Here is a 24134-nt window from a genome sequence, read left to right on the forward strand (position 1 = left end):
AACACAAAGCCCTTTTTGCTTAAAAAGCAGATGACTGAAAAAGTTTCAAATGGTGCACATTCGTCTTCAGGAATGCATGCTTTCTCCCCCAAATTAACTAGGGCTGCAAAGCATTCACTACAAACCGCTAGTTCAAACAATGGTCAACTGTTACTAACACAGATTCTCAGTCTGTGATACCTCAACATCAGTGTGTGTGCGCTTGGAAAACTGGACTTTGACATTAGGCAGCCCTGCCCTCCATCAAGTCTCTCAAATCACCACCCACCATGGCCACCTCCTTTCACAGAAGCACAACCCCTCTAACCAGATCTTCCACCACAGCGGTGTATTTGCGTCACTTACGATGGTTTCCAAAGATGACAGGCAATCTGTCAACTCTCTCCCTGTTCTCAACTCCCAAGCATTTGCACTCCTCTCCCATCCTTCGCTTTTTAGAGGATGTTTCTCTCCTGCCTAAAATATTGTATCTGGTCTGCCCTAACTGGTTCTCAAGCTGCCTGGTGACCAGTATCCCTTGGGAAGATGTTAAACATCCAGAGTTTCATGAGTTGGATTCTCTTGGTGATCCCCAGGCTTCCACAAGCCACCCCAGCACTGCTCCAATACTTGGCAACCACTGGATTTGTAACCCACCAGTTGCAGGAAATTCACAATATGCTGGGGGGATCTGAATGACATTTCAAGAATTATTCTTTCATTTCATATTCTTCTATCTCACGAAGAATGAGAATTTTAGCTAGAGAACTACGTGCTGACTACAATGGGCAGACAAACTCATCACAGAAATGTAACATCCTGTGCCAAGGTGCCTCGTCTAAAAAGGTGCAGGAGTGGAACTTCACCTAACAGAGCTCTGCTTCCCAGGGTCTTGCCCAGGACACTCCAGTTGGTTTAACAGGACTCTGACCCAACGCATTGACTCACTTCTCTCAGGCCACCTGGGCTGTTAAAAACGTCTGTTTGCTACAACAATCTCTGAAAGGAACTGCCCTGCTCCCATCTTTTTTTTTTTTAAATATAAGGTTGGTTCCGTTGAAAATGATTAACATTTTAAGCAGGGGAAAGAAAAGCTGTCTACCAGATTAAATTTTAAGAGGATTCTGTTATTTGCTATACAAATATACATTCCAACTTTTACAGCATCCTCTTAAAATCCTCCAGTCTGACCTTTCCTACAGAAGAACAAGAGATCAACATTTTAAGTCTTCGACTTCGAGGACATTATTACTGATACACAAATGCCTTCTGAAAGCTTTTGCAACTGACAAAATGTACTGAAGATGACCAAGAGGCCCATGTGTTAGGATACATTTTCTGTTTTCCAACAGCACACAAACTCCTTTAAGGAAAAAAAAATAATCTTATCTGGACAGTCCTACTAGCTGGTCATCTGAAATGTGCAGTAATGCTTGTGGCTGACAGTCTCATTTGGCTCCACTACAAAAGCTTCCTCTTCTTCAAGCTACTGTCCTCCTCCTCCAGTCCCCTCTCGTCCCAGCCTGAGTTCCTCTTTGTGTGGTGGCTCAGAGAGCCACGCCTCTCCTGATCCCCCTTGGTGAAGGCCCTGGTCTCCCTCCTGTGGCTGAGTGCCTCCCCTTCCTGGGCACATCTTCTCTCACTCGTGGAAGTATTGGTACTAGCAGCTGGAGGATCACACTGCATATGAGGTCTGTGGTTGTTCACAGCAGCTCCCTTGGCGGGGGCCTGCTGCCTGATACTGGTCACATCCTGGTGACTTCCAGGGGAGCCTGGCTCTCCAGAGGGAGGCGTTGCTCCAGGATACCGGGGGCTCGAGGGCTGCAGCTCACAGAGGCACTTCCCTTTGGCTTCACTGCCCAAGCCCATCCTCCTAAGCAGTCGTGGGTCCCGAAGCCAGTCCTGAAGGGGTGGCCTTTCAGGGTCCTTTGCAGTAACAGTGACAGTGGCTTCTTTGGACTCAGAGGGTGAGGGGTACAGGGAAGAAGCAAGAGACATCTTGGCAAATTCACTGTCTAGCTTGTTGCTGGGCACTCTGCCCTGGGGTCTGGACACCTCTGGGGTGATAGCAGGAGGGTGAGTCAGACTTCTCTGCAGTACGGGCCTGCGTTTCAGAATCTTCATTGCATCGTGTCTATAGTTTTTGTTGCAAGTCTTAATAATGGCACCACGCTTCTGTGCATCCTGAATCAGGTGGTTCCAATGCTGGTTTTCCTTGAAACAAAGAGAAGGAAGAAAATTACATCCCAAAGAAACACTCATATGCTTGGGAAGCAGAGGTTCCAGCTTTCACTTCTGAACAAATAGTAAGTATACTTTCGTGAACAGATTCTCAAGAATCCATTACTTTTCAGACAAGGCTGAAAGGAAAAATAAGGTCGAATACAAAACTATAAAGCCATGCTGCTAGAACAGAACACTGGGAACCACCTCTAAGAAAGTACTTCCATCATTTTACCACTGATACTCAGGCCACGTGGTGAATTAGCTGTCATGCAAATCTGTACCAACTGCCGGTAGCCTCATGTAGCTCTTTAATCTTCAATTAAATAAAATTAAAAATTCATTTCCTCAGTTGCACCAGCCACATTTCAAGTGCTCAGCAGACACATGTGACTAGGGTTAGTATCCTGGACAACACAGACACAGAAGGGCTCCGTCATCCCACCAAGTTCCCTTTGACACTGCTGACCCTAGAGTCTTGCCTGTCTCCGGCCAAGGCTAACATTCTGGAAGAGGAAGGCTTGGTTTCAGAAAGCTCTAACTCTTGAGTGCATGCTGACTGTTCTAGAAAGAGGACCACAGCTTGCATCAAATTCCCAAAGGCTTCTCAAACTCCCAAGGGCTAAACCATCTTAATCTGCTGAGATAACTATTCCAAAGATGTTGTCTCACTTGTGTCTCTTTTCTAGAAGAGCTTAAATTATGAAAAGCACATCTAAACGGAAAAACAAAACAAAAACCCAACTCACGCATCTCTCCTCTCTTCCTTTTAGAGTTTCCTCAGCAATAAATTGCTTCTTTACAACCATCAGAACTTGGGCCTCTTTAGACAGAAGAAAGAGAGAGTATGAGGGAGGAAAAAAAGACAGAGACTGAAGGAAAGAGAAGGAAAGGATAGCTCCCCTCATGGGGGCTCCTGCACTATTCATGAAGGTGGGTAAGGGTATAGCAGTGAAGCTGCATACATAGTACTGACCTGCTGTGTGACCTTGGTCAAATCACTTGACCTCTCTGAGCCTGTTTCCTCACTGTAAGGTATGAATAGTATTTTATTTAAATGACTCTAAAATGTGCGTTGAAATAAAATAAAATAAATAAAATGCACTTTATTTTCACATTTTACCATTTCTGACTTTAGGGTGCCTCTAGGCCAGACAGCAGTTTCCATGTATGTAATCCTGGAGGAATTCATGGCTGGGCGACTACAACCGCTTGACTTTTAGTCAACAAACCACTTCTACAAAGAATGAGTCCTGGCTCTTGCCTGAAAAATCTTTCCACAGACATCCTCTGATAAGACAAGAAAGTACCAGCACTACAACTTGGAGAATGGAGATCAGAAGTTGGAAAAAACCCCGGGACCACAGTGGGGCCCTCTCATGACATGCCTCTGACTGCACAGGGAATGGTTCGAGCATCAGCAAGGGTACATGGGATGGTGAATGGGGACGACCAGAGTGTTAGTCTGAGAGTGAGATGCTTTCAGGGGTATCTTAGTCTACCTATTTTGCTGTTTTTCCTAGGTATGAACAAGAGTGATATAACACTGGGTTGGCCAAAAAGTTCATTCAGATGGTACAGAAAAGAAACAAATGAACCTTCTGGCCAACCCAATAAAAATCTGTCTAAAGTCTAAAAGAGTTCTTTCAGTCACTATAAGACAAAAATTCTAAGTGAAAATAAAGTGTCACAGTTCAATAGTGGAGCATAAAATAATGACGCACATTATATAACTATTGGCTTCTTGGATTTGATAAACTATGGTGGCAATGCAGACCTCACAGGGCCTTTTAAAGTAAGTCACGTAAATCAAGTGCACGGTACGGTGACCGCATGCATCAGGAAGGTGCATGTAAGCAGTACCAGGCTCAGATCTCCCTGACTCAGGAGAGCTCTTGAGAGTCCTACCCTGTGGCTGGAAAGCAGATGTAAAGCAGACGGCCTTGCTGCTATTTCTGCCAATTCTACTGCACCTAAACTTGCTGTTTAATCCAATCCCTAGATCACAAAAACAGTTCTGAGAAGGGGCTATTAGTCTTGATTTCTCAGAGGAAACCGAGTGCCTTAATCACTGATTCTATCTCCATAAGGGAAACTGGGCTGAAAAACCAAAAAAAAAAAAAAAAAAAAAAAAAGAGGCTCGGGAAGGGGGAAGCCCAAGGACAAATACGCAAGTTGGATTGCGAAGTCCAAATGATAAAGTGGAAGTTTTTCTACTCTGTTCTGTCAGTCTCTTTTTGTCACACTGGCTTCCCAGAGTGAAGATAATAACGTCTATACTGCAGCTAGACGTCAGTGGTCTTCAAATCTGCGTGACGGTGACTCTGGGGCTCACAGAGACTTACTCGGGGGGATGTGAGCACGTTTTCTGGGAATCAATTTCCAAACCTCAGCTTCCAAACCCCAGTTCCCTATGTCCTCCTGGGGCTTTTCTGCCCTTCCACTCCATCCTTCACAACCACAAGTCTCACCTGTCCCAAATCTGACCACAGGGCACACAGCTAGGGGAGGTAAACACGCCTGGGTGTCAAATAGAGGGGGTGGTAAACAGAGGGGTGCCCATGAAGGCTCCTGCAATCAGGGCATCTAAGAGACACAACTCTATAAACATTTTACTTTTCGGGTTTGAACATTATCAAAATTCAACTGTGTGAAAAGAGTAATTGTTAATATGTTACTCAACTGACAAGATATCATTTGTTAATACTCAGATCCTTATGGTCACAGGAAAAATATATTTTTTTAAAAAAACTCTTCGAGGTAACTATACATTCATAGGAAGTTACCAAAACAGTCCAGAGGTTCCACACACCCTTCACACAGTTTCCCCAAATCGTTATGAAAACCAATTCTTTAAATTTTCAAATTTACATGTAAAGTTTTTGTGGCAGAAAAGCCTAATAGTCATATTAACAGAAAGCCTTTTAATTATGAAAATATATAAACTACCCCCACTGAATTTTATCCTAAACAGTATAAATGGCAATTCAATTTTAAAGAGCAGAAAGAATAGCACTGCTCTCTATTCCACTGGATATATTTAAGAGTGGCATAATGGATTTATTTTTAATAGCTTTCTTTTAAAATGTCAAATATTTACAATACATTAGAAACAAAATCTTTATCAACACTTAACGATGAAACATTTTCAATATAAACTTAAAAGCGGAGGATACACAGCTTTTAAACATTCTTTCAAGGGGGTACACAAACAACAAAGGTTGAAGACCACAAATCTAGGTAAGAGCTGAATGAGAAAGACTGTATTTGGGCGCCCTCTGGTGGAACTAACCAAAACAGGGGAAAATCCTACTGAGTTGGCACCTCTCCTGAGATAAAACAATGACTCTGTTAAATACAGAAATTAGAGAAACTGAGTTATTACACCTAATGAGGCAGGCAAATACATGCTTTATCTAGCTGTGGTTCACCAAATTAAGCTGTACTATTACTATTTGTCGACTACACATGTAAACTTGCCCCTCCTTCTACAGGAGTATCTGTACGCATGGATGAGCTCTGATGCCACTCACCCCTCAAGGGAAACAGCAAGCAGTGCTGCTCTAAGTGCCAAGACAGAAATGAAGATCCAAGCACTTTCCTGCAAATTCCCCCTCTCTCTGGCATTAAGCTAGGCTAATAGCCACATTTACTGAGTGTTTACTAAGTGCTAACCAATCTTCTAGCACTTTACATATATGGGTTTACATGTCTTCTTAACAATTCTACGATGTAGATACAATTTTTTTAAAGCTCATCTTGAGAGTACACTACGGATACCTGGGTCTTGGGCTAAGAAAGGGTGAGCGGTTTAGGCATTATAAAAGCTCCCAGGAAGAAGCTGCTGGAGGACAAAACAACCAGTGGGAAGAGGCTCATTATTGTTTGTAGCCTCAAAATCATTTCCACTTTGATGAAAAATAAAAACAAAACCTCAACCCGGTATCAGTCATCATGAGCAAACTCTGGAGTTCCCCGGTCCTCTAGAATGTACCTACCATCAGGGTCCTCAAATGTCCCAGGATGAAGAGGCTGTACTTGGCTCGTGTGATGGTGACATTCAATCTCTGCAAACTTGCCAGAAACCTAAGCAATAGAAGGAAAAAAAAAGAGTTACTTCTTTCTTCAGAAAGACTCGGCATGTCAGTGTAGGTGAGACACAGGCATTTCAGACAGCTTTTCTTGGGCTCCTGCTTTAAGCTCGTGGTGCAGGACCCGACACAGAAGCAATTCCCATTAAGGACAGCAAACAAACAAGAGGCCCAGTGCTTTCCTTCAAAGTGATGCATCTGTCTGTCGATTTCCTATTTTGACTTGGATGAGATATTGGAAATTTTAATGGTATGATTTTTAAGCCTTCAAAGATCCTAAAAATATGATAGTAGATCAATTATGACACATACCATGGAGAGGAGCATGCCCCTGCAAAATATACTGGATTCAATAATCTGTTTCACTCTTATCAAGTGAAACAACAGATTCACACTGTGACATGGGTTAATACACAAGGTACCAAGAGAAGCAGACCTAACAGTGGATCAACTTCACAACTTAAAAAAGAAACCTTCATGATATTACTCAATTTTTTATATAAGAAAATAGAGCAAATGATGGTATTCTCTAACAGTGATTAAAAAGATCTAACTCTGGATCATAAACAAGCAAAGAATCAATGATGACAGTTACCCACCCAATTGAGCCTTGCATGGCATTTGCTCTGACACATGTAACAATAATACAGTCTTTCTCACGACCCTGGAAGGCATCCACGGTATCTACTTCTGCTGGCCTATTTACGAAGAGAGAAACATATTTGCTGAAAAAAGATAATTATTAAATATACATATTTATACAGTAGTATTTCTTACTTTTGTAGTGCTATCTTTTAAAACTGGAGTAGAATTCACATAACACAGAATTCACCATTTTAAAGCACACCATTTGGTGGTGTTGAGTCCATTCACTACAGTGTGCAGTCATCACCGCTATCTAATTTCATAGCATGTCCATCACCCAGGAGAGAAGCCCTGTGCCTATCAGCCATCAGTCTCTATCTCCCCCTCCCCAGGCCCTGGCAACCACTAATCTACTGTCTGTCTCTATGGACTTTTCTACATGGGAAATTTCATATAAATGGAATCATAAAATATGGGACCTTTTGTGTTGGGCTTCCTTCACCTAGCATAATGTTTTCAAGGTTCATCCGTGTCGTAGACTGGTAACAGTACTTCATTCCTTCCACGACTGACTATTCGCTTGTACAGATACACAATTTACTTCTTACCTATGTACCATTTTGGGACATTTGGGTTGTTTCCACTTTTTGACTATCATGAATAATGCTGCTACGAACATTCATGTACAAGCTTTTGTGTGAACCCTTTCTCAATTCTTTCAGGTATGTACCTAGGAGTGGAATTGCTGGGTCACGTGGTAATTCTATGTTCAACTTTAGGAGGAACTGCCAAACTGTTTTCTGCAGTTTCTCATCAGCAATGTGTAAGTATTCTAATTTCTCCACATCCCTTCCAAAACTTGTTATTGTTTTTTTTTTTTTTTTTTTGTAATGATAGTCATCTTGGTGGGTGTGAAATGATATCTCCTCACTGTGGTTTTGATCTGCATTTCCCTCATGACAAATGATGTGGAGCAGCTTTTCATGTGCCTGTTGGATTTCTGTTTATCTTCTTTTGAGAAATGCTCTTCACATCCGTTGCCCGCTTAAAAAGTTAGATTATCATTTTATTAAGTTGTATGAGTTCTTTATATATGCTGGATATGACTTGTCAGATAAATATTTTGCAAGTATTTTCTCCCACTCTGTGTGTTGTCTTTTCACTCTTTTGATAGTGTGTCCTTTGAAACACATAAGTTTTTAATTTTTATGAAGGCCAATTTACTTCTCCTTTGGTTTACTGGTGCCTGGGTATCATATCTAAGAATCTGTTGCCTAATCTGAGGTCATATAAATTTACCTTTGTTTCCTTGTAAGTTTTATAGTTTTGTCTCTTAGACTCAGAGCACTCATTCATTTTGAGTTAATTACTCTATACAGTGTGAGACAGGGGTCTAAATTCATTCTTTTGCGGGTGGATATCCAGTTATTCCAGCACCATTTGTTGAAAAACTATTATTTCCCCAATGAGTAGGCTTGGCACCCTTGTTGAGTATCAACTGGCCATGAATGTATGGACTGATTTCTGGAATCTCACTTCTATTCTATTGGTCTATATATGTCTACCCTTATGACAGTACCAGTGTTGATAGCTTTGTAGTAAATTTTGAAAGAGGGAAGTGTGAGCCCTCCAACACTGTTCTCTGTCAAGCTATTTAGGGTCTCTTGCACTTCCATGTGAATTTTAGAATAAGCTTGTCCATTTCTGTAAAAGAAGGTAGCTGGAATTTTGACAGAGGTAACAATGAATCTGTAGATCAACCTGGGGATTGGTGCCATCTTAACAATATTAAGTCTTCCGATCCATGGACATGAAATGTCTTTACATTTATCTAGTACTTTAAATTCTTTCAACAACGTTTTGTCCTTCTGTGTATGAGCTCACACTTCTTTGGTTACATTTACTCCGAAGTATTTTGTTCTTTATGATGCTAGTGTAAATGGAATTTTAAGAAATTTTCCTTTTCAGACTTCTCTAGAGTGTAAAGAAATACAACTGATTTTTGTATACTGATCTTGTACCTTACAACTCTGCTGAACTTGTTTATAAGGACCAGTAGTTTGCATAGATTTTTTTAGGTTTTTCTAGATGTAAGAGTATGCCGTTTGTTTTTTTTTGTTGTTGTTGTTAGCTTTTTGCGTGTGTTTTTTTGTTTGTTTGTTTGTTTTTGGATTTTTTGTGGCCACACAGCATGCAGGATCTTAGTTCCCTGACCAGGGATCAAACCCATGCCCCCTGCGGTGGAAGCATGGTGTCTTAACCACTGGACCACCAGGCAAGTCCCAGATTATGCCATTTGTAAGGAGACACTTTTACTTCTTCTTTTCCAATATGGATGCCATTTATTTCCTTTTCTTGCTTAATTGCTCTGCATAGAACTTCTAATACAGTGCTGCACAGAAGTAGTGCAAGTAGAGAGAGTAGAGAGTGGCATCCTTCCTCATCATAGGGGGAAAGCTTTCAATCTTAGCATCAAGTATGATGTGTTAGCTGTGGGTTTTTCATAGATGCTCTTTATTAGGTTGAGGAAGTTCCCTTCTCTTCCTAGTTTGTTGAGTATCTTTATCATGAAAGGTTACTGCATTCAGTCACATGTCTTTTCCACATTTATTCAGATGATCACCATCATGTGGGGTTTCCCCCTTTAATACGGTATATCACACTGACTGATTTTCATATGTTGAACCAACCTTGCATTCCTGAGATAAATTCCACTTGGCTGTGGTAAATAATCCTTTTAATATGCTGCTGAGTTCAGCTGCCATTATTTTGTTGAGAACTTCTGCATCCATATTCATAAAGGATATTGGTCCGTAGTTTTCTTTTCTGGTGATGTCTCCATGGCTTTGGTATCAGGGTAATAATGGCCCCATAAAATGAGTTAGAAAGTGTTCCCTTCTATTTTTTGGAAGCATTTGCATAGGACAGGTGCTAATTCTTAATGTTGGACAGAATTCACCTGTGAAGCCTGATCCTCTGTTTTTCTCTGTTGGAAAGTGATTACTAACTCACTCTTTTTACATTTAATAGGTCTATCCAAAGTTTCTGGCTTTTCCTAGAGTCAATTTTGGTACTTTGTGTGCTTCTAGGTGCAGAAACTTTTGAGTTAATGGATTTCTAATATTTAATTTTTTTATTTTACTGTTGAGGTATAAAGGAGACAAAAACATGATCTTCACCCTATACATGAAGGCACTAAAAGGGTTAAATAATTTATTGTAAGGGAAAATGTGAATACATGATTCTCAGTAGAGTTAGAATTCAGATAACAAGTCATCCAACTAAAGGTAAAGGCCTGAAGAATTTCTCAGTCACTTCCATTGTCAAGTGTAACGGTGATGACATTTGAACTGGCAGGAGGCACTCCATCTGCAGGGGCGACACGTGTAACCACACTCCCTCCCAGCACAAGTCTATGGAGCCAGGGTCCTAGTCTCCTTGTTCTATACTACCAGGGTCTAAGACCACTCCCTAGAGTTAAGTTTCCTTTGCTTCTTTCCTTCTATCCCCTCTTTCTTCTTTTTAATTCAACAGAAAAACTCAAAATCTCTGTAAAAATAGAGATGCCTCACCCTTTTCTATCAAACTCTTTGTCCAAATCCTTCTGAATCATCGTCTTCTGAGCCTTGTAATGGGTTATTATGCCAATGTTTCGGAAAGTAACATCCCTTCTTCTGTCTTTCATAAGTTTAATTATTTCCATTACCAGTTTTATTTCTTGAACATTTACATATGAGCTAAATAAGATGAAAACAAAAAAATACAACACATCAAAACTAATAGCAGCCCAATTGCTAAGTTAAGTTCCACTTTGTTTTCCACTACAGTAAAGGGTACATAGGTAGGTTTCATCTTTATTCAGTCAGCAGTGATTCAAAGAGGCTGTTATAATGACCATTAATATTGTACATATGAATAAATATAAAAATAACTGCCCAGTGAAACACAAAGTTGTAGGAGAGAAAAGTGGTTCGAGTTACGTGATGTTAAGGCACCAGTTTCTTCACTTATTAAAACAGGGATAGCCACAGTGAGAACGAAAGTATTCATAATAATAATGAAGATATGACTAATGAATAGCTAACATTAAGGATTGACTATCTTCCCCACACTGAGAAAAGTGCTTCAGATGTACTACCTTCCTGCATTCCCCACCACAGGTCATGCAGATCATGCACCACATGACCGAGAGGATGGCAGCCACACGGACTAAATGTGACCCGGCTCCCAGAGATGAACAAACACGGGGCCCTACAGCAGGATCACGTCCTCTGTCCTTGCTGGCCTCATCCTGCACTCCCAACTCATCTCCTGAACTACAATGCGTTCCCTCATCACCATACCAAATGCAACATGTGTGCACACTGGGGGATGCCCTGCACGCGCAACTTTATTCCCGAGGCTACCTTATCTGTCTCACTTTAAAGCCTTAAATATTCACTATTCTAATTTCAAGACTTACTATACGGACAAGCCAGTCAGCTAGCTTTCTTTTCCATACCTGAAAGCTTTATTTGGTCACCTCTCAGGCCAACTCTCTTCCCGTGACCATCCATCTCCATAATACTTATGCGGTAAACTCTCAATCCCCTGCTCCATTCCAACAGACCCCACTACAACTTCCACAGTCCCTCTGGAATAGCAACCCCCCAGCCAACTGCTCCGTATTTCTGACTTCTTCACTGAGGGGCCCCTCCTTCCACCACTATTAACTAATATCTTATTCTCATGGAGGACACCACTTGCTTTGCAGCTCTCTCTTGACACAGAGGTGGAATTTCTATTTCTTCATACGTCATGATGCAGGGGTGGCATTTCTATCTGTGCTAACAAATGCAGCCTCCGGGCTCCTCCTCCTTTATTCTCTCACAAGAAGCCCCGGCTCCTCTGAGATGCTTGCTAATTAGCAACCACTGCTCCTTTTGTGCTGTCATTCACAAACCACCTGATTCACAATCCAACATGCTGGAAGTATTGTCCACCCTCTGCCTCACACCTTGATTCAACTGTATCTGTACTTATCCGTCACAATACTTAACCCAACTGGAACCATTAATCACCACGGTGATGGCCTGGTTAATGTCTGTCTCGCCTGTTGGACCACAGCAGCCTTGCACTGGGGCCACGTCTGTTTTACTCACAGCTGGGATCTCAGCATGGATCTACTGAAGTGCTGACCGCATTTTAGGTAACATAACCCCCATTACCCAGTTAAGAAAAAAATAATCAAGACTGAAATATATAAAGACATCAGTAATTTATGATTGAAAAGGTGAAGTTATCAACCCAGCTAAAACAAAATGATTGTGCACTGGCACTAGGCAGAGAGATTTATATGGAAAGTATTTTGAATTTAAATATGAACAGAAACAATACAAAAATTCTGGGACCATCAGTGGGGACTGAAGAAAAAGGAGAACTTACTCATTATCCCGCTTTTCTGAACCATCTTCAACATCAAACACGAGGTAGGGTTGAAATGGCCAGTCAGATGAACACCGAATGGTCTCTGTCATTCTACAAAAGAGCAGCCACCATTTAGAATGCAAGTCAAATTACAAGAGAAAATGTTTTAGAATTATTATTACTATTTGTTCTTTCTGTGGAAGAGAGCAAGGGAAAGTTAAGAGGACAAGAAGGACCTTCTTTTTAAGTAAAATTAAATACTTGTAAATAACATATTTTAGTGAGAGGTAGCAGGTGAATTTCATTTCTATTCTAGTACTAGGGAGAATGACCCATGTAAATTAAAATATAACAATCATGATTGGAAAGTTACTCATAATACAGTAAGTGAAAAATGCATGCTACAGTATACTATGTAGAGCATGGTGTGCTTTTTTCCTCCAAAAAAAGGAGAAAAAGTAAAAAAAAAAAGATGTGCATAGTACAAGGACTGGAAGTAGATATAACAAAATGTTACCAGTGATTACTTCTGGGTAGTATCAATAGGGGTTGGGTTTATCCCTTTCTTTTCATTTATCTGCATTTGCTACAATCAATAGGACTTTTGTAATTAAAATTATTAAACCTTTGTGTTTTTAATAACAAGACCTAAAAGCACAACAAAAGAGCTATTCTTCCTAAGCAGCCAAACCTACAAATAAAACAGGTGAACATGCAATGAACAGAGCTCACCTATTTGTTTTCAAGTTCCTGTTATAAATGTAATTAGAAGGGAAGAGACATATGTCTGGGTGCATCCTGTACTGAATGGTGAGCTGTAAGACAGGCAGCCTGCCAATCACGTTGTGCTCCACGTTCTCTTCCAGAAGGTTGTAGAAGCGGGCCATCATCGACTGGTCATAGCCATACTCCTGGGCCTTCTGAAAGGAGGAAAACAAAACAATAATCTGCAAGAATTCATGTGTACTTTTCCCACTATTAAAAAACAAAACAAAACAATCACTGAGCTCTCAAATGTACAAGGTATTACCAACAACCAAAGATTCAGAGAGAGAAGATATTTCCGACTCCAGCCCTAGAAAAGCCATGTAGCTTGACTACAAAAGTTAAGGTATTTTCCCCTTATTTAGAAAACCCACATACTGCTTATGAACGAGATGTGATCTTGTGAATGACCACAACTGTCGCTATTTTATAGGTGCTAACAGGGGTCACCTGAAAGAATCAATGATAAAAGCAGCAAAGAACTGTAACCCAGATTTTAACAATTATTTCTGGGCTATGCTATCACAACTAGAAATAATGAATGCCATTGTAAATAAGCCTCTGAAAGACCACTTTCTTCATCCATCCATCATATACCAAGCAGCTAAAATTTGGGGTGCTGACAGTCTACAGTGAAGATCAAATGTCACAGAGCTTACATTCTAGTGGAGGACACAGGCAACTAAGTTGATTTCATAAATCCAAGAAAGGGTTACAAAACCTGTGATCTGAAACACAGTGACTTAATTGACAAACGAAGAAAACTGTCTTAATGTTATCACGGTCGTGCCTTGGGATATACTTTTCAATGGTAGCATCATATCAAGATTCAAAAAGTATTACGTCTTAAATAATCTAGAAGCAAAAAATGTGCTCTGGAAAACCCACTAGGATGATGCAATCTTTATGAGTGACGTTGACAATATGAGCGTTGAAGATGTATGTGCAAAGTTTTAATAAACCTGTTTCACAAACTATCAGAGTGGAGAAAACAGGCGTTACTTCTTATTTATATTAGTTATATATGTGATTATTTACATATGTGATATTAAATAGGTTTGTATAATTAAAGAGAATATTTTTAGTAGACATTTGGCAATTTCATCTATACCCCCCAAAGTTTATCTATTCAAGTTAGCTAAAAAACCTCATTTATTTCACTCTGTGAAAAAAGAAAGAGGTTTATATGAGGTAACACATCTACTTCCAGAAAAAAAAACTGAGTCCATCCTACAAAATGATGGAGATTTTTATGTTTTGACATGAACATATATCCCTGATCTATTTACTGACTGGAAAAAAAGGTAATTTGGTACAGACTGATTCTTCCACCTTTAAACAAGGTCAAAACCTACATACAGGGCTTCCCTGGTGGCACAGTGGTTGAGAGTCTGCCTGCCAATGCAGGACCCAAGGGTTCGAGCCCTGGTCTGGGAAGATCCCACATGCCACGGAGCAGCTGGCCCCATGAGCCACAATTACTGAGCCTGCGCGTCTGGAGCCTGTGCTCCGCAACAAGAGAGGCCGCGATAGTGAAAGGCCCGCGCACCGTGATGTGGAGTGGCCCACACTTGCCACAACTAGAGAAAGCCCTCACACAGAAACGAAGATCCAACACAGCCATAAATTAAAAAAAAAAAACCTACATACATATACACAAATTTATACATTCCCTATAGCCATCTGACATTCTGAATCTAGTAACTTATTTACTGTCTGTTACCCACTAGAATGTCAGCTTCATGAGGGCGAGGATTTTTTTTCTCTTTGTGGTATGCGGGCCTCTCACTGTTGTGGCCTCTCCCGCTGCGGAGCACAGGCTCCGCACACGCAGCCTCAGCAGTCATGGCTCAGCCGCTCCGTGGCTTGTGGGATCTTCCCGGACTGGGACACGAACCCGTGTCCCCTGCATCGGCAGGCGGACTCTCAACCACTGTGCCACCAGGGAAGCCAGAGGTCAGGGATTTTTGTCAATTTTCGTCACTGTCATGACGCCAGAACTTAAAAACAGTGCTTGAATTAGCCTGGCACTCAATGAACACAGACTGAAAAAAAGTCAACACACACATGCCCACAAACTGTTCAAATACTCACTAAACTGTTCATAGTACTTATCCCTAGGGTTAGAAAGGCATGCTGAGAAAATTAACTTTGTAATTATTTTCTGAATCTTCTCAATAAGCCTCTATTATTTTTGCAACAATAAGAAAAGCCCAAATGGATTTTTCTCATTTCTGCTGTTTTTAATCAATCACCAAAGGAGACAGTGAAGTTGAGGCCTATCGACAACCCTTTTCACTAACCACGTGCTAAGGCCCTTCAGGAAGTTAAATCAGTAGGTTTCTGAAATACTGCAACTATTCAAGGAATGCAGGGCAGAGCTGGCTCCTCCTAGGTCTCCACAAGCAGAACCCCCCACAGCAGCTCTGTCCTATGGACAAGGTTTTCACTCAGGGACATGGGCGCTCCTAGGCTACTCCCTTGAACAGTCACGCACGAGTGTTCAGACGTCAAAGAACTGCACTATCATTTTGATGATTCCAAAGTCAAAAACAATACTAACCAAAAAAACCTGCTTTCTTTCCATAACGTAACAGAAATGCTGTGAAAATGGTCTGTTCTCTGGGACAGTTTATGCAGCCACTACTCTATATTTGTACAAATAATCTATGTATCAGTAAAATGCTCAAATTTCATTAAACTTCAAAACCGTCATCTAGACCTATGAAGATTACCCAAAACATCTGAATCCTGATTCTGCTGTGCATTTCTAGGAGCCATCTTTAGTGAGATTTAAGAAACGAAGTGAAGGGAACCACAACTTTGGTGCTCATCTTCCCACAAGCACAGCCCACAACCTCTTTCCTTTCACCACCTTCCCTTTCAGAGGATGTGAGGGACACCGGCATTTTCCTGTGCTATAGGATACAGAATCCTAAAATTGAAAACGTTACTGTAAGAATAATTTCTCTTTATACTGTTTTCCTCAAATTTGCACATATTGAAAGATAAATCAGGAGGTTGGATTCTATTCCCTGCTTTTAAAGTTTTTCTATTATTATTGTTTTGGTGTTTATGTTACTAAAATAAATCAGATACAGCCCTTAGAACAGCTGCACACTGCCTTTCCCAAAGGAACAGCCCACTGCACATGGGACATCCTCCTCCTAAACTTCTGGTCTGTGACACTCACACTGCTCCTGTCACACACACATAAGCACATTATGAACAAAGGAACATTTCCGGAGACTTTCACTATGAAGGCTCTCAACAGTGGTTCTCTTTTCTCAGCCATTCCCTATTTATCCTTGCAAATAAGAGATGATGATCCAAGAAAGACCGCCCCGCCGCCCCCCAAAAAAAAAAAAAAAAACCCAAACAAGCCCCTACCACTTTAAAGCAACACGAATGTGAAAAAACATACCATAGAAATGACTGTGGGAGGGAGCTGCTTAGGATCTCCTACAAGGATGAGCTTGTTGCAACGATGTATGAGTGGAGTAAGAGTTTCAACTTCACAAGACTGTCCGGCCTTGGTAAGAGAGTACAGAATGGAGACATAATCAGAATTATCTCTATTATTTATTTATCCATATACAGTCTATCCAATTCACAAGTGTCCTAACCATTCAGAAACATACACTTTCTCCTTCTGCACCAAAGATCAAAAATAAGAACTTCCTTTGGTTAGAAAACAAAACAACAAAAACATTCTAAATGCCGAAGCGGGGGAAAAAGACCCACACACGTTTTGAAGTCAGCCACCACTCAGGTGCCACTACCACCTGGGAAGCAGCCCATAAGCAAGAAGGGCCATGTCATGTCCCCAGTTTGTCTTCTTTGTCCCTGCTGGGCACATGCCTGGGGGGACTGTGTGTCTGTGTGCCCCACCCCCTCTCTCTTCCTTGCTCCTCAGTAGGCCGCTTCAGTTGCAAGACTCAAGCTTCTTTTCAATTCAATGGCATTTCCTTCAATTATTTCATCACTTCCACCTTTTCTATTCCTTCGTTTTGGTGAATACTGGATCTTGGATCTCCTGGATGGGTTCTCTGTACCTCATTTTCCATCTCTTTTGTCTTCTGGCTCTACATTCTGGCAAACAGTAGGTACCCAATAAATGTTTGCTCAATGAATGAAGTAGAAATAAAGATGTTAGCTGAAAATACGGTGGCTCAGAGCTGTCCAGAGTTATATTAAAAATGCTTCAAAAGGTCACCAGAGGGCTTCCCTGGTGGCGCAGTGGTTGAGAGTCCGCCTGCCGATGCAGGGGACACGGGCTCGTGCCCCGGTCCGGGAAGATCCCACATGCCGCGGAGCAGCTGGGCCCATGAGCCATGGCCGCTGAGCCTGTGCGTCCAGAGACTGTGCACCACAACGGGAGAGGCCACAACAGTGAGAGGGCCACGTACCGCAAAAAAAAAAAAAAAAAAAGGTAACCAGAGATATCCCAAGCAGGAGCTAGAATAATCCTTGGGAGGGATTTTATGAAGAACAATCAGGAATCTCTAAGACTACAGTCCCGATACTGAAAAAGCAATTTTCATCGTGGTGGGTCATTAGCAGCGTATTTCAACATAAGAGAATACATATGTAATGGCAGGTCAAAATCAGATGCAAAGACCACTTTGTCAACATCTCGGCAGCCACTCTTCATCTAAGACTTACTCCTTACTCCTAGCAAAGCTGTATGGCCGACTGCTTACTGACCTCATCAACAATGACACAACTAAAGGGGACACCCCCTTGCCCACGGAAAGCAGCCTCGAGCAGCAAACCACCACTCGTGCTCAGTGTGCAGCAGATGATGTGGGACTCTAAGATGATGATGTTCTGTGTCTTTTGTGGGCATCCTTGAACCTAAGAGAATAAAAGTTCATCAACATTCAGTTGTATATAAATTCTTAACTACACTTATTATGTGGCAGAATAATGTCTAGTAAATGTTAGGTAGGAACCTCAAGCCTAGAAAAGAGAAGAAACATTCAAGATAATCAGAAGCCACCAAAAAGAACACTTTGCAGTGGAGTCTAATCTCAGAACATGAGTTAATAATAAGCACATTAAGAAAAATTTATTCAGGTTTAATTTGGTCGAAGTGGATTACAATTCTTACAGCCTGACGTATGAGGGAAGGTATCAGAATAAGCAAAGATTAAGTAATTCTACTGAGTTGTGAAGCAATTATCTGAGTAAAACCAGGATCAGAACTAAGCCTGAACATACACTTTGCTGTTAGTTTTTAAGTATGTAATATTGTTCTTTTATAAGGGATAGTACCAACAAAAACGCCTGTGAAACTGACAAGCATTCTAGTTCCACAGTGGAATCCAACAACCTTGGTCCAGACTATAATGGAATAAACTGTGATGGAGACTAACAGTATGAATGACACCTCACAATGCATATCATTCAGTGTTCAAATTAATAAACTAGTACTCTCATCATAGATTCAGGTAGCCTATCTCCCCTCCTGAAAAAGCTGTCGTGAATCATCCCTGAACATGTGATAGATTCAACCATGGAGGCCAAGGCATGTATGTGAAGAGAGGGTGGCAACTGTGGCCTTCTGGTGCTCACATGTTAACTGTCACATACCTCTCCTCTCAGCTATCTAATGAGTAAAACTGCCAAGGACAATTAATTTAATGGCCCACAGAACAATGTGATCAGCGGCAAAAACCATAATACAGGTAAACATGGACTTCATCCTTAAATGTGGGAAGATTAATTTTGGGCTCAGCTTAAAGTTTTAATAAAAAGCTTTCCACATAACTTTTGATTTAAATAAACAAACTGCTAGTGGAAATACACATTAAGTTCAATTATATTTATTTAGCCACACAGAGAAGGTCAATAATACATTCAAGAGGAAAACCACAGCTCAAAAATACAAATACCATTACCGGTTGAGTATTACCCTCTCTTTCCCTGACCGCCAATTCATTTCATTAAGGGCTGCATGCTGATGATGGGGTACACACCTGGCTCATTCTAGCTTTGACCAATATAAATGTTAGTTGATATTTTTATATCCAAAGAAAACTGGGAAAAGTTATACATGTTATAGAAGGATTTTTTGTGATCAGAAACAAGTAAAAGGAGTGTATGCTTTCAGCCAAAAACTGAGAAAAAAGGTGCTTATATTTCTTGGGGCACATCCCAGCCACTGTCACTCTACCTGAATTCAGATGTGTATTTTTTTTTTCCTGTATCTTCAAATAGTTACTTATTTATTTATTTATTTGGCTACGCTGGGTCTTAGTTGTGGCATGTGGGATCTTCCCGGCAGCGTGTGGGATCTTTTAGTTGCAGCATGAGGGATCTTTTAGTTGTAGCATGCGGGCTCTTAGTTGCAGCACATGGGATCTAGTTCCCTGACCAGGAATCACACCCACACCCCCTGCAATGGAAGCAGAGTCCTAACCACTGGACAGCCAGGGAATTCCCCCAAATTTTTAAATGTAATTGAGAAAAGACCACAGGTTGTCTGAACTATTTCATAATTTTAAAAAAGAAACAGTAATACCAGTAAAGTGCTACACGTGAACTACTTACCTCTTTAATTTTAGAAGAAAGCTCCTGCCTTTCTTGTGAAACTTTGGCCATTTTTTCATCTAATTCTTGCCTCTGGAAAAAATCAGAATGCCATCATTAAAATTAAATTAAGCATTTTAAAATGCTTTCCAATGGACTGCCTCACATTTCAAAAGGGTGAGCCAGTACTTTACCAATGAAAAACTGATTCACCCAGTGTGTTTTCTCTATACCAGTCTTTCTGTATTGCTGTGTGTCAGAGTTTAGCTAAGCTACTCCATGGTACTGATGCCCTGGCATCCATTTTGTTTGGCCAAGCAGCCTGCAGAGACCCCAAACTAACACTAGGCCCCTTCACACACATGCACGCCCTAGATGGCAGCCCGTGGAGTCACCGGCCCACCAGCCAACATAAGCTCTTGTGATCAACAGTCTCCTCTGCCATCCAGTGCCTTCCCCTTATATGCCCTTTAGATAAGAGACCCTCTAAGCTACTTACCAAAACCCTGCTCTTTCAGTTAAAATTGGCCAATCCAGCCCTAGCCTGGGAACCCCAAAGTACTCCACGCATGGACTCTGATCATGACATGTGCGCCAGGGCCTGCCTCTCTCTGTCTGCACTCTCCCTTGACCTGCCTGTCATGCCCCACGAGACATGCCTTATACCTCCCTCAAGACCTGTGAAAATAAACTTCTCTATTTCGCTTTCTCTTGTGGTCTGTTTTTAAACATCAGCTCATTGTCCAGCAACCCGACAACCAGCACCCCATGCTTCAATCAGTAGGTGCTAATTTGATAAATTCTTTTATTTTTTGTGGCCACCCTGTGCAGCATGAGGGATGCTCATGAGGAACTAGGGTTCCCTGAGCAGGGATCGAACCTGAGCTCCCTTCAGTGTAAGTGCAGATTCTTAACCACTGGACCACCAGGGAAGTCCAATAAATTCTTAATAGTGTGTATGATTCAGTTCTGTTCAGAGTACTGCAGGTACGCTTTCTGCTTAAGCAGGCCAACCCTTGGGGCATCACTTACGTGTTATCTACTCTGCCTTCATGCTATTAACAGTGGCGTTCAGTGGCTAAAACAGACTGCACGTGGCCTGCAAAGTCTGAAATATTTACTATCTTGTTCTTTTAAAAAAAGTTTAACCCCTAATGTAAGGCATACCATCTCTGTGTACATTTTTGTACACAAATTATGCTATTCCACAATGAAAGAATGGCATCAAATACTCACCAACTAGTTTATCTATGAGCTTTTAAAAAACACTGATCAAGACATGTTTAGATACCTGTAGTTCCCTTCCACCTCGGCATAAAGCACGCTGGCGAGAAAGTTCAGCTAGTTGATGATCTAGAAATTCCTTTCTTCTGTGAATCTCATGAATATGAGAAGGTAAGTCTTTTTCTTTAAAAAAAAGATAAAAAGCTGTTGATTCTAACAAATACACACATATGCATACAAATGAGAAGAAAAACTAGCTTTCAAAACTAGACTACTTCTAGGGTCTCCAAATTACCTTTAATGCCCATGCCATTTTCTACCATACAAAAAGAAACAGAAATCAATTTATATATACCTTTATTCAGTACTTACTCATTCTGTGGTTAACTTGGCTCTCCAAACTGAATTTTAGGACCTCAGTATTAATACACTTTTCTGGACCTAGACGTACTAAATTTATATCTCCACAGTTTCCTGTTGATAGAAGTCACACTTAGAGGTTAATAAGAATGCTGTCAATTTCTGTACATAATAATTATTTCTAAGCAAATATATTAACAGTCAGAGAAAGGAGCTAACATGAACTATTAATCAACCAAATACCTGGAACTGCGCTAGAGGTTCCACACACATTCTTTTAGATTTGCTTCATAAGAATCCTATAAGGCAAGAATTTATTTCCACCTAATAAAAGCTACTGAGGTTGCACAAGCAGTACACTGCAGAGTTGAGATTCTATTACACTAATGCTTCTCAAACTATGTTCTATACATCACTCCATGGTAAAATGTATTTGGGAAATGGCGAGTGAAAATAAAACAAATTTCTTGACCATAGGATATTTCGAAGATGAAGACTTTTCTCTATTAATGCAGGTCTGAATTCCCCAAACAGAATCTTACAGGACCATCAAATGCTTTTCTGCAGAATACTGAGAACCACGGTTTTGAAACACTGTTCCACATCACAATGCCACTCCAGGATCTAAGGGACACAAGATGCTGGAAATTCTGGAATATGGTAATTCCAAAAACTGTCAGCATCATTTAACTGGTTTATTAACCACATTTTAATTTTAGGTTAGCACATTTCAGATATTATTTAATCTAAAAGTCTCCCACTGCTTCACTGAACTACTAAACTATAGCAATCATGCAGCGTTTATTAGCACTTATCCCAATCTGACACATCACATACTTGTTTGCTATCTCCTTCCACTGAATCCAAGTCCCATAAGAACCAGGTTTTGTTTTGGTCACAGCCTAGAACTGCAGCTGGCACGTAAGTACAATAAACATACACTGAATGAATAAATGAACTCATTATACAGCTGTTCACACATATTTTTGTTCCTAGTTCAGCTCATTCTTCTAAAATTTGAAGCCATCTTCTCTGACCAACATTTACTTGAAGGTGTCAAAATTGCTAACTTGTGTTTCTACCAGAAAGGTGGATGAGATTTATAGCCACTATAAGCATCTAAAAATGCTCCAGAAATTAAAACAGACATCCTTTAAATTGCAGGGTGAGCTCAGAAGGATGTAAGAGAAATTCCTAGGGGCCAAAAACAAAGAGAAAGGTGAAAAACAGAGGTGAAAGCCCCTGAGCTGCTGTGGCTTCCCTGGAGGGAACAGGGTGAGGGCTGGTCACTCTCTAGATGCTTAGGTGTTTGTTTTTTCATTTACATACAATCAAATGCAGAGATTTAAAAATCCTTAGTTCTACAGAGTTTGACAAATATCTACATCAGCAAAACTACCATTCCAATCAACATATAGAAATTGTATAATGGGGGCTTGGATTTTAACGTCCACTAGAAAGCAAGAGGGCATGGAAGAGGTGGAGGGATGAAAACGACATGAATCTATCTTGGCCTGGGCTTAGCTGGGAAAAAAAACTCTCTTCTAGGACTTTCCAACTATAGGCCCATGCCACATGTGGACTTAGAGCCTAAACACATAATACAGAGAATGACAAAGGTGACCCAACCAAAATACAGTTGAGATTTTAAAAATGAGAATACAGTGAACAATGTTATACCAATATATTTGAAAACCTAAGGTGAAGTGGAGATTTTTCTTGAATAATATGAATTAGCAAAACTCACTCAAATGTAGAAAACTTGAATAAACCAACAATTAAAGACATTCAGCACACAGAAACTTACCCATCTGTCAAAAAACAGACAAAAAACAAACAAACAAGAAGCCCCCCAAAAAACAACACTAAAAACAAATTAACCTTCAAGTAACAGGTAATTCCCTGTCATATATGAAACATCCCAAATAAATGTCTGTATAAATTCTTTTTTTTTTTTTTTTTTTTTTTGTGGTTCACGGGCCTCTTACTGCTCTGGCCTCTCCCATTGTGGAGCACAGGCTCCAGACGCACAGGCTCAGCCGCCATGGCTTATGGGCCCAGCCTCTCTGTGGCACGTGGGATCCTCCCGGACCAGGGCACGAACACATGTCCTCTGCATCGGCAGGCAGACTCTCAACCACTACGGCACCAGGGAAGCCCTGTATAACTTCATTTTTAAAGTCTGTATAACTTCAATACTAAAACCAAAGATATGACAAAGAAAAATTATAGGCTGCCGTCAGTTAAAAAAATCAATAGCAATCCAGCAATGTGGTAAAAAAATAATAGTACACAACCAAGCAGACCTTATTCTAGGAATCAAAGGTATTTTCAAATTAGTAAAGCATTGTAGGGAATTCCCTGGCAGTCCAGTGGTTAGGACTCGGCACTTTCACTGCCATGGGCCTGGTTTCAAACCCTGGTCGGGGAACTCAGATCCCTTAAGCCTCGGGGTATGGAAAGAAAGAAGAAAAGAAAGAAAAGAAAAGGGGCTTCCCTGGTTGCGCAGTGGTTGAGAGTCTGCCTGCCGATGCAGGGGACAGAGGTTTGTGCCCCAGTCCGGGAAGATCCCATATGCCGTGGAGCGGCTAGGCCCGGGAGCCATGGCCACTGAGCCTGCGCGTCCAGACCCTGTGCTCCGCAACGGGAGAGGCCACAACAGTGAGAGGCCAGCGTACCACACACAAAAAAAAAAAAGGAAAGGAAAAGAAAGAAAAGAAAGAATGAAAGAAAGAAAGAAAAGAAAAGCAGAATTCCCTGGTTAGGACTCTGTGCTTGCACTGCCATATGGTGAGGGGGAGGGGTATATGAAGGAAAAAATACTGCATGCAGTAAAATTCAACACCCATTCATTAAAAAACTCTAATTAGGTGGGGACTTTTTTAACCTGATAAAAGCGTATATACCAAACCCCAGGAACAAACATCACACTTAATGGTGAGATGTCCAAGGTATTTCTGTAAAGGA

At 40.9% G+C, this 24134-nt stretch overlaps 1 protein-coding gene across 1 annotated transcript in view; it reads right to left on the reverse strand.

The window, feature by feature from the left end:
• Positions 1-1012: 1012 nt before the first annotated feature.
• Positions 1013-24134, reverse strand: part of LOC308611151 (putative helicase senataxin) — a 61930-nt gene continuing 38808 nt past the window's right edge. Inside the window, exons 14-24 of the mRNA XM_081260041.1 lie at positions 21180-21281; positions 20875-20990; positions 19605-19676; positions 17757-17906; positions 16474-16581; positions 13017-13204; positions 12303-12395; positions 10451-10615; positions 6893-6991; positions 6201-6288; positions 1013-2193 (exon numbers count right to left, since the gene is read on the reverse strand). Coding sequence (XP_081116167.1) covers positions 1441-2193; positions 6201-6288; positions 6893-6991; positions 10451-10615; positions 12303-12395; positions 13017-13204; positions 16474-16581; positions 17757-17906; positions 19605-19676; positions 20875-20990; positions 21180-21281 — 1934 coding nt within the window. The 3' untranslated portion in view covers positions 1013-1440. The remainder of the gene's footprint in view (positions 2194-6200; positions 6289-6892; positions 6992-10450; positions 10616-12302; positions 12396-13016; positions 13205-16473; positions 16582-17756; positions 17907-19604; positions 19677-20874; positions 20991-21179; positions 21282-24134) is intronic.

Source organism: Mesoplodon bidens, assembly GCF_964165515.1.
Source record: "Mesoplodon bidens genome assembly, contig: HAP1_SCAFFOLD_210, whole genome shotgun sequence".
NCBI lineage: Eukaryota > Metazoa > Chordata > Mammalia > Artiodactyla > Ziphiidae > Mesoplodon > Mesoplodon bidens.